The sequence below is a fragment of the Pyricularia grisea genome, chromosome VI (genome assembly GCF_004355905.1).
Source record: "Pyricularia grisea strain NI907 chromosome VI, whole genome shotgun sequence".
In the NCBI taxonomy this organism is placed as follows: Eukaryota; Fungi; Ascomycota; class Sordariomycetes; order Magnaporthales; family Pyriculariaceae; genus Pyricularia; species Pyricularia grisea.
Window position 1 is genome coordinate 1,216,851 of NC_044974.1, and position 10,443 is coordinate 1,227,293.

Sequence of the window (10,443 nt, forward strand, 5' to 3'; positions counted from 1 at the left end):
GCTACTTTACCGCTGGGTCTAGAATATTCCTGAGTCACGAAGCATCAAATAACAGACAATTTCATCTCGCATTCTGCGATTCTGCGGCACTTTAATCCAGCCCTGAAAGAGGGGAAACACCCACAGACACCTCTCTCATTATCTTCCTGATCAGAGTGCCTCACGTGACGTCCCTGGAACATGCCACCATCAAACAAAAGGAGTAGCGATGGGGCTAAGGGCAGCTTTACAACTGCTCAACAGCCGGCGGCAAAAAGGCCTCGTCTTGGTCTACCTGTAGACCCGGCGAATCTCCCCGATGGACCCTGGAAAAGGAAATGTGAGCTTGGAACACTATCTACATGCCTCGGAAGACGACCACCCCTGAACTGACACCGATCCGCCCTCCCATCCACCTAGTGACCAAGGTGAAAAAGGAACTCTTTCATCAAAAGAAGGTAGAAAAACAGTATGCCAAGGTCAAAGCCCGGTACCAGCGACAAAAGGAAGAGCAGAAAAAGGTCGCTGCAGGCGACGAAGTCTATGTCCACCCGGACAGGCAGATTCAGGCAGTAGCCACTGTAGGCGAGCAGGGCACATCGATCGAGGACGGCGCTGTCCAAGCCAATGAAGAGAGTTCTGCGGCTGCAGTCACAGCAACATCACCACCACCACCACCCTCGCCTGACGTGACGGCAGAGGACACGGTCATCCAGAAGGGCAAACATCGGGCAGCACCTACCGGCAGCCGTCAGCAGTGTGGGAAGCCGGCCTACTTCCAAAAGGAGCTGGCCGAGGCCGAGGAGCACAAGAGGGCTGCTGCCGAGCGCGAGGCGCAGGCCAAGGCCCGCGAGGAAGAACGCGCTCGCAAGATTGCGGAGCGCGACCGGTTGCGCAAGGCCATGGCCAAGGCTAGGAAGCCATCGGCGATGCCTGGCCGCCACGGCGGTAGGGTGAAGCTAGGCCGTGAGAGTGGAATTTTACTCGACAAGGTTAAGAAGATGGTGGGTCAGCAAAGGTGAAAAAAAAAAANAAAAAAAAAAAAAAAAAAAAAAAAAAAAAAAAAAAAAAAAAAAAAAAAGATGGGAGGGCAAAAAACGCCGGCAGACATCATCTAGTGATCAGGAAGATGTGCATTTTTTTAGTGGGACTTTCGCTTGCCAAGGGGGATGGCCCTGTAATAGCTTTGATACCCTATGTTAAACAACAATCCTATGGTGCCAATGCACACGACTCACCTGATGGTAGAAGTACTGTCCACATACGTAGCACTAGCTACCCATGAAGTGTTGCTTCTCCCAAGTCAACAGTAATGGATAATGCGTTTCCAGCCGTGTTCAAGCACAACATTTCAGCACAATCTTCAACCGAGCAAGAACACTTGTATCTCTTAAGAATGAGCCTTGGCCCTCGGGAGTAATGCATCAATTTGAACCATGCCCAGGTACTGGTCGTGGAAAAGAAACCAGTGCTCGCCAAAAGCGCCGACTGGATTCATTTTTATATACAAACTGCTAGCCCAAACGACCTAACAATGACACCCGGGTATCTGTAACCCCGAAGCACCTGCAATGCAGAAGCAAACGAAGGGAGGGCAGAAAAATGGGATAAAAGATGAAGAAACAAGAACAAAAATGCGTTGGTAGACCGGGGATATCATAGCCTCCTACCGACCGGCAAGTACTCCAATTACAAAAATGAAAAGAAAAGACCCCATCACAAACGACGAGACAATAGCTCACACTGCTTGGTGCTGCTTGCGAGGTAAATAGCCCCACAATCCTTCTCCGAAAAACATCCAAACATCTCCAACATTTGCACTTCTGGTGGTGCAAGAGCCGCACCCATAGAAAACCGTCTTGCATAATCCGTGGGAGAGAGGCGGTCGCGCTGAGTCCTCTCCAACCCCTCCCTCTTTCCCTTTACTAAAACTGACATTATGACCTTATATACAATATTGGGTGGCTAAAACTTGTTTCTTGGGGCTCGTAGAAACAAGGGATTCACCATCCGGATCAGAGGTTATCTAAGCCTCTTCGAAGATGATGTGGCTATTCTCGATAACGAATTGCACAGCAATGTTCTTCGCGTGCATATCTATCATGTCCTTCTCGAGACTATGGTCTCTCATCAAAGTAGGTGCGAAGACCACGGCCAAATTCTTTGGCGGCATCTGGGACGTCAAAGTCAGTCAGTAAAGCTTTCATGTACAACTCGTAACCTTTATGAATCCAACCAAACTTACCAGATTTTCACTTTCTCTTGCCGCAACCCTGGCAAGGTGGAACATCAAAAACTCGAGACATTGACGATGCTGGGTGGGGAGCATGTTAAACGTCATCCGTAGGTGTTCACATCGCTCCTTGTTATTTGTGATAGCTAGATGTGCTGTTAGTACGACAAACATCGATTGATTCGGGTAGAAAAGAGGGCCGATCTATTGAGACTTACAATTTGACTCCAGCACCCTGTCATAGACATCGTATGTAAGTAGAGGTGTGGGTAGTTTGCGGAAATATTGCTTCAGCACGCTCGTAACGGCCGTGATGTCCAGCCCAGGGTCGGAGATGTCGAACTCGTCGTTCTTGTCGAAACCCTCCTGCAATGCACGGACCTGCGAGTTTCCGCCAGTCTTCCGGTAAATGCCCTCCATGTCCATGCCGCGTAGCTCCACCTCCTCGATGCATCGCGTGACGACACTGGGGATCAGACGGCGCTCATACTCTGTTCGCTCAACTAGTTCAGAGCCAAAAAGTACGCTGGGTGGCTCCGGTGCAATGCTTGCAGACGACATGTTCGCCGCAGACATCGATTTGGGCAAAGAATGTTGCTGCTGTTGCTGTTGCTTCTTGCCAAAGAAGCCAAAGCCCTGGCGAGAGTTATTGTTGTCGCTCGGCAACCGGTTCAAAGATCCATTGGGCCCTAGAGAGGCCGGTGACTCGACCTGAGCCACAGTCATGTTGTACGGCAGCCCAATGTTGTCCCCTGCAAGACCACCGTACTGCGCTCCTCCACGCTCCTTTTCTTGCTGGAATGCACCGACGGCACGGTTCATGCCCTTGGTAAAATTCTGTGCCACTGTCTTGCCCTTCTTCCAGTTGAACTTCTTGACCTGTCCCTTGCGAATGTTTACTACCGTCGGGCCCTCGAGGATGGGCTCGTCCACGTCGGTTGTGACCAAGGTAGCACCGGTCTGGATACTTGCTGAGTCGAAGTTAGCTCCTCCGCCTGGCGCAGTAAGCTTTTGGGCCTGGTAAATGCCGAGGCCGTTTGGCGACTTGATCTCGTTGTTGGCTTGAGACCTAAAACGCTCCTGAATCTGGTGGGTAAGGTCGTTGTTCATATCTGCCAGTTGCGCGTTCTTGGAGGACAACTGCTCAAATTCAAGCAGTGCTCGATCTCTGTCGGCCATCGCCCGGTTTTTCTCCTCTACTAATTGATCACGCTCCGCTATCAGCTGCTCAATAGTGGCTGTCATCGACTGAGTGTACTTCTCAATCTTTTGCCTCAGTTCCTTGACAACGGTCTCTTGGAGGTCCCGCACATCAACTGGCTGGTTATTTTGCTTGCTCTTCTCGACCACTGTGGCCAGTACCTCAAGCTCCCGGACCATAATCTCGGCTTGCGTGTCAAGAACAGTGACTGTCTTCCTCTTCTCAATGAGCTTCTTATTGAGGGTCTGCAGATCAGCCTCATTGTTAAACTGCCGCTCCAACTCGGCAACCCTCTGCTCTGAATTTCGGAGTTGCCGCTTGAGGAAAGCCGGGTCGTCTTGCGGGCCGCCTCCCAAGGAGATTGGACTGCTGATATCCTGGGCCTGGCTATCCAGAGGAGTTTCTGCTATAGGCGTCTTGGGGATCAATGGGGATGCGGTGCCTCGAGTGGTCTCGCTCATGCTCCTACCGTGACCACCACGCGCCACTGTATGACCACCGGATTCGACGCTGTTTGTCCGGCCATGCCTGACGGCGTTCGAAACACGCCGGAGTATTGACGAGGAGCCTTCATCCGTGCCCAGGATTCTGGCCATGTCTTCATCCATACTAAAGTCTCCGCCAGCACTCCATCTTGGTAGCTTTGGAGAATTCTCGCCTTGAGCAGGTCCACCACCAGGTGCTGCTGCCGCCGCGGCCGCAGCCGCAGCTGCAGCTGCATCTTTGTTGGCCTGTGTTGGAGGTTGAGGGGGTGCTCGAGGTTGCATATATGTTTCAGTGAGTCGGGGCTCCGGCATCGAGGGACGTGGCGGCGGGACGAGATCCGTCTTTCCATTCACTGTGAAGGTGTCAGTAGTCAAGCCATGGGTTTTCAGTGCGGTAGGGGCAAGGAGATATATCTCACCGTTGCGGGGGGCTCTTGGTGGCGGAACATCTCGGCCTGGACGCGAACCGCTAGTCTCTGTCCGGCCGGATGCTACAGAATCCATAGATTGCCTGACATCGTCTTCGTCCCTGATCCGTGATTCTGGCGAGCTTCGCGATGTGCTAGACTTGTCGTTGGCACTAAGCGACTGGGGCGATTCTATCGGTTGTGGGCTGTCCCTCTTTTTCTGCTGCAAGAGCAATCCATTGCTGGACCTTGATCCAGCCCCGCTCTCAGAGGACTTGCCAGAATGAGAGTTATTCCGAGAATTGACGAGCCTCTTGCTTTTAGGGGCCTCCTGAAGTTTGAACTCATCGCTGCGACCACCGCCAAGCTTTCTTAAGTGATCATCGGTTTGAATGGTGGACGTTTTGAGGCTGTCTCTGCCCGCCCTGGAGGACTTGGACAACTTCCGACTCGGCTCCTTGGCCGGGGGGGCATTTTCCAAATCAGATGTATTTCGTCGAGCCTCTTGAAGAGCAATGTGAGGTGTAGACATCTGCGAATCGCTCCGCTTCTCAACAGAATCTCGTTGATTGTTGAAATAGTCCCTGCTACGCTTGTCCGATATATTATCCGAAGATCTGGGGGTTGACGACGGCGCTGGCCCCGTATCCAAGCCCAGGGCGACATGAATGAAAGAGCCATCAGCATCTGCAAAATTCAGGTCGCCAGACGGGATCATAATCGAAGAATTCCTGTTATTCCTATAATTCTTCGGAGGGTCAAGGCTGCCTTCCTTGCCTTGCTGCTCGGCCCCTCGTTCCGGTGATCTTTCGGGGCGCAAGCTCGCCCGAGGGTCAGTCTCGTTGCGCGAATAAGCCGGTCTGGGCCGCGGGGACAGCTCGGTTGGTGTTTCGGATTCCGGCACTTCCTTCTCCATGCCAAACGCATTTGGAGGTATGGCGTTCGGAGGTAGAGCCGGGAGAGACTTGTCTGTTATCATCGGCGATGTATCTTTCTCTCTTGCTTTCGCTTGTGCTGCGGCTTTTGATTTTTTCCTCCGTCTTGCCATTAAGGATTCATGGCAACTCATACAGAATATGCCCTGAGAGGTCCTAGCATAGCGCAGGTTCTCGATCTTCCTTTTGCAGTTCCTACAACGAAAGCAAGTTGCGCAAAATGCCTGGTCACCTGTCAAGATGGCCAAATCTTCTATCTTGTTGCCGCAAGCACTGCAGCTATACGTGCAGTTGTTGCAGATAAGTGAGCCATCACCGAGGAGAAGGAGGTTCGCGTCAGAGTCGAGGAGGGTGCCGCAGGTGTTGCAGCGGAAGCAGTTGAGATGCCATCGATTGCCAGCTGGAGAAGAAGGGTCAGTTGGGTGAAATTGTGACAGGGGTTGTTCGATGTTATGGGTGACCATGATGACCGTGGTAGAGGCGCACGAGACGGTCAAGTTCAGGGTACGCAGAAACGAAGAGCGGGATAGCGAGTGAAATGTAGGCATAGACAGCTAGGCAAGTGGGCAGAGGTAAAATGGGACAATGTGGAAGAGTATAGTAACCGAGGTATTAACGTAGACATACCCAACTCGAACGCTTTGCCTTCTTCAAGGATCTCCCCACAGCCTTTGCATGGGAAGATGTCATCAGCGTCCATAGGACTGTCCAGATAGTCGTCCATCGTGAGTATGTTGCGCTGGGCGGCGGGCCGCAGGAGGCGTCAAGCCTCGGGGAGTAGGCTGCCTCGATGCAGTCGAAAAGTTGCAAGACAAGGTAGACCGGCTCAAAGTCGAGACCTTCGGGCGGGCGGTAGAATAGTCTTTTCAAATGAAGGATCAGGAGGTGGTTATTGAAAAATCGAATCTGCGGCAGTAAGGTGGCCTTCAGGAGATCACATCGAAAGGTGTCGAGGCAAAGGGTACCGAACGGCGTCAAAGATGGGGTTTGCGCTAAGAAACGATGGCGTCGAGCGGACGAGGGTCGCTTGGGGGCCTTGGCTCGCGATTGTTGGGGTTCGTCGATACGGCCCAGGGGGGAAAAGCGTCGGGTAGCACGGGTTTCAGGAAGTGCAGTAGTTGTGCACTCTAGAATGCGTGTTGGCAGCGAGAGAGATGACGGGGCGGCGATTCTGCAGGTGCCGTGCTTGAGGTTCTCCAGTAAACCGATGCTCGTCAATTATTGGTAGATCTGGCCAAACACAGCCATTTACCAAACACCAACAGCAGTCTGGGGCGAAAAATATGTAGAGGTGGCGCCTTGTAAGCTCAAGGTGAGATGCCCAGCTGGCAGACAAAAATAGGCAGTTACTGCACGTATTACTGTGAATGCCAGCCGTCTGCACCGTTTCCTACCCACTGTTCGGGTGGTGGTTTTGTTACCAAAGCAGAAACCAACCGTGTTGCATGAATTAATGAAGGAATGAATGAATGGCCGCTTGCTTTTCCTTTTGTGCAGGCAGAGAGCGAATTTAGAGGATGGCAAACGATTGGCAAACGCAACCACCGGGGCTGGACGGGTATGAAACGATGACCCGTCAGTTGGGTCTGTCGAGGCTTTGCTGCTGCGTTTGCTGTAATTCGTACCGTAGTCGTCGGATCGAAGTCAGCGTGGCAACCCAGCGAGAGCTGATCAGGTAGCGATGTACTCTACCGTTGTGGTAGGTAAAGTCTTGCAGGATGGATGGTGTGGTGCAGCTCGGTCGTGGTGGGTGGTGGGTGGGTGGGTGAGGTGGTATGTGGGTGGCTACCTACCTTATGGTACAAAGGCATGCATGCGACCAAGTTTCGAGGGTTCAAGGGCGGTCGTCATGAACGGGGAATGACTTTGTGGAGAGAATAAGATCAGCACCACCAATGCGATGCCATGCGATGCAATGCGGTAACAATAAATATAAAAAAGAATAGAAGTTTTGAAGAGCTCGGGCAATTTCTGTTGCAAACCAGTGCGCCTGTGCCCGTTCCTAGAATTAGGCGGCGATTTCGCAGTGAGAAATCGTCTTGCCAGTAGGATCTTTTAGTCAGAAATTGCCTAACCAACTGCCATGCTCACAACATGAGGTTGTTTTGTGCCTGTAACTTAGCACCACACCGCAAACACTACAAGCCGCTGGCCCCACCTTTGACTTGGGATTGCGCGCTCATGAACCCCGAATTGGATGGACCAGGGGTAAACCACTTGGCAGGGCAGGGCAGGGCAGGGCATGGTAGTGGAGTGGATGCAACGAGCAGGCACCTTCCTCGATTCATCAAACCGGCAGACATTAGGAGCACGGTCAAATGTGGCAAAGTTACAGGGTGCACTTATTCCCTCCATACTTGTGCAGATTCGCGGTGAAGACAGAGGGGAAATGTACCTATGGAATTGTAAGCTCATAGGAGTAATATCAGCGACAATAAATCTTCTGCTGTGAATATCAGCTGTAGCAAATCTGTCCCTCATCTGCAAGGTCCAAACGATAAATGTGACCAGGATTGATAGCGAAATTTACTGTATATGTACTGTGATTGCAGAGGATCAGATTAAACGTCGCGACGTCGTTCACATCCAGGCACAAGCAAAATTAGCCCAAAGAATTGCATCTACAGTAAGTAGGACGACTACGAAGTATACAAGAGGCAAGGTTAGCTTGAGGAGGAAAGGCAAGGGGGGCATTCACCTAATGAATGGGTACAAAAACTCTGTCAACTAGGTGGTATGTTCTCTCAGGTTCTGTCGTTTTTACCCTCTTTTTTTTCCCTTTTTTTTCCCTATTGGCCCCCTTGACCAAAAGATAACCCCACAGAATATGGCCCAATGGCCCACTACCTTGCTAGTCAAGCTACGGTAGTCTAGATAGACCGAACTAACCAACAAAATTACGGTACCTAATGATGGAGGTTGTGCACATTTGTGTAAGACGTACCAAGGAAAGTGAACGGCGGCTCAACTTACATATGTACCATCATTTGGTCTAGAGTCTAGAATTCTGTGCGAGCATCGAACTTGCAGGATGCTTATTTTTGTACCTATGTAGCGTAGGGCGCCTGCTGGTGATATGTTTGGATCCCAACTCTTGAAACCAAGATGGCATCTCGACAACCAACCCTACGGCGTAGAAAACCTCAATCGGGTAGTGAAATGGTCAGTCCTCTTTCAAGTATGAAGCACATACATATCTTAGGTGCCCAACTACGTACCCGAACAAACTCCCTTGCTTCCCAACAGTTCGAGTTCGGCCATAACTACTACAAAGTACCTATGCAGTGGCCAATGGAAAGAGATACTTTTTTCCCCCATGTCGTTGTTTATTTCTCCCCGATACCTCAAGCGGGTCTTTAATCTCCACTTCCGGCAGCGTGCCATTGTATCTTGGGTTTTGATATGCAGCTTTGGGAACGGATGTTTGCTCATAATCATCCAACAATTTCCAAAACAGCCTTGACATGCCTGTCAGCAGCCGCGCCATCCGTCAGCGCCTTGCCGCGTGCTTCCCTCCAAAGCAACCACAGCGATGGACATCAAAGGGTCTCTGTCACCCACCCACCCTCCGAAGTACCGAGCTGGGCAAAGCAGGGATTTGGAAATAAGGCGGGGCCAATTCCCATTCTTTTGTTATTTTTTTGCCTTGTTTAATGTATGAAATACAATGCCCGATGCCCCTCCGTATTTCGCATGCTCTTTCGAGGTTACACATTATATTACAGAACGTACAGCTATGCATGTAGTCTAGATTGAGAGTACGGAACAAGTGCAATAATAATCGTAATAATAATAATTACTATTATTATTACAATGAATCACAGTAAAAAATAAAAATATAAAAAAAAGAAAAGGCCACTCTAGAATAAACGCCAGGGATGGGACGCACTAATCTACTTGAAACAACCCATGGGTGACGCCACGGAATCACCGCTTTCTTCTCTGTCGCAGCAATCTCGAAGGAGTGGAACCAAGGGAAGCCTACTTTCGTTCCGAAGTAACGCTTTCCACAAACCGTTGGAGGCCCTCAAATAAAGTTTGATATCTTGGTGGCTAAAAGTCATGTATGGCGTCTTTTTTATTCTTTTTATTGCACAGCAACGTTAGAGAAATGGCCGACAGGACAAAAGGCACAAACCACCAAATTTCGCCCGCGTATTACCCCAAAATAAAGGCCCCATCAGGGAAGCTCCTTGGACGCATCCCCGGGCGTTTCAAAACAATGATCAACCCAACCGCACCCCCTTGTCCGCCTTGCCGAAGCGATTCCATTCCCAGACTGGTTTTGTACTGTATGCATGAATGATGGTCCAATCCCTTCCCGCCTTCCGTTTCTAGGTATAGGTACCTAGGATGAGAGGAAACCACGATTGAAATGCGGGAGGGGAAAGAAAGACGAAAAAAAAAAAAAAAAAAAAACATCAGACGTGCAAACAAGCTCAACCAGATGTTGCGCCATCAAGCGCCTCTGGTGTGCAACATTAAAAGACTGCCGTGCCTTTGATTAATCCGGAGTAACGTGGTTTGTTTTGCCTGCTGGGGGGAGGGATCGATCACTCTGAACCCATTTTGTCCTCTCTTACTCTAACAATCTGCGTCATGTACGACCCGCCCTCACCCCTTCTAAAAAAGAAGACAAAGAACTTTTTTTTTTTTTTCTTTTTTTCTCCTTCTTTTTCGGATTGGCGGGCTGCTTACGCATCAAGCCTAGGGCGGTTTCAGAAACTGCCCGCAGAGATGCAAGGCGTTCAAAATGGGTATGCGTTCACTTTACAAATCGAGTTTGTCTGACAACAGCCCGGCATCGCGACCGAGTGGCTACATGATATATGTGGTACACGTTACGAAAGTAGGTAATAATACAATCCAACAAAAGTTCGACTGCATGGGATGATCCGGGCATCCAAATTCCAAACTTACCCTGAGGTATAGCTGGGTTTTGGGAAGGCCTAGAACCCCCGTGCCCGAACACTTTGTTTGCCGTGGTCACCTGAATTCAAGCGCCAAGAAGTACTGGGCTCATCCTTTCGTTCATCCTTTGTTTTGTTCCATCCCGCCTGAAATACCTGATATTTTGATGGCATGGACATCAGAAAGAAAGAAAGAAACCAGATAACGGGGGCAACCGCTGTTTTGAAGCGACAATCGTGCGCTACAATGACCCTGGTTCTGGGCCGAATGACGACAAGAATAACTGGTAAAA

General features: G+C 50.4%; 2 protein-coding genes across 2 annotated transcripts; one reads left to right on the plus strand and one right to left on the minus strand.

Moving 5' to 3' along the window:
* Positions 1-17: 17 nt before the first annotated feature.
* PgNI_11491 (uncharacterized protein) lies at positions 18-1,001 on the plus strand (the record flags this gene model as incomplete). The annotated part of the gene is made up of 2 exons (XM_031131457.1): positions 18-319; positions 400-1,001. Exons 1-2 carry the CDS (start codon positions 181-183, stop codon positions 999-1,001), a joined length of 741 nt encoding a protein of 246 aa, XP_030976974.1. The 5' UTR covers positions 18-180.
* A 389-nt stretch (positions 1,002-1,390) lies between these two features.
* PgNI_11492 (uncharacterized protein) lies at positions 1,391-7,129 on the minus strand. The gene is made up of 5 exons (XM_031131458.1): positions 7,034-7,129; positions 5,868-6,852; positions 2,431-5,640; positions 2,225-2,358; positions 1,391-2,152 (listed from the first exon to the last, which is right to left on the minus strand). The coding sequence occupies exons 2-5, from the start codon at positions 5,962-5,964 to the stop codon at positions 2,006-2,008; spliced, it is 3,588 nt and encodes a 1,195-aa protein (XP_030976971.1). The 5' UTR covers positions 5,965-6,852; positions 7,034-7,129; the 3' UTR covers positions 1,391-2,005.
* Positions 7,130-10,443: the final 3,314 nt, after the last annotated feature.

Coding starts and splice junctions, on each gene's coding strand:
- PgNI_11492 (XM_031131458.1), bottom strand. CDS start 5,964: ATGGACGACTATCTGGACAGTCCTATGGACGCTGATGACATCTTCCCA. Junction 2,359..2,430: donor CAGGGTGCTGGAGTCAAATT/GTAAGTCTCAAT, acceptor CAGCACATCTAG/CTATCACAAATAACAAGGAG. Junction 2,153..2,224: donor CAAGAGAAAGTGAAAATCTG/GTAAGTTTGGTT, acceptor TTGACGTCCCAG/ATGCCGCCAAAGAATTTGGC.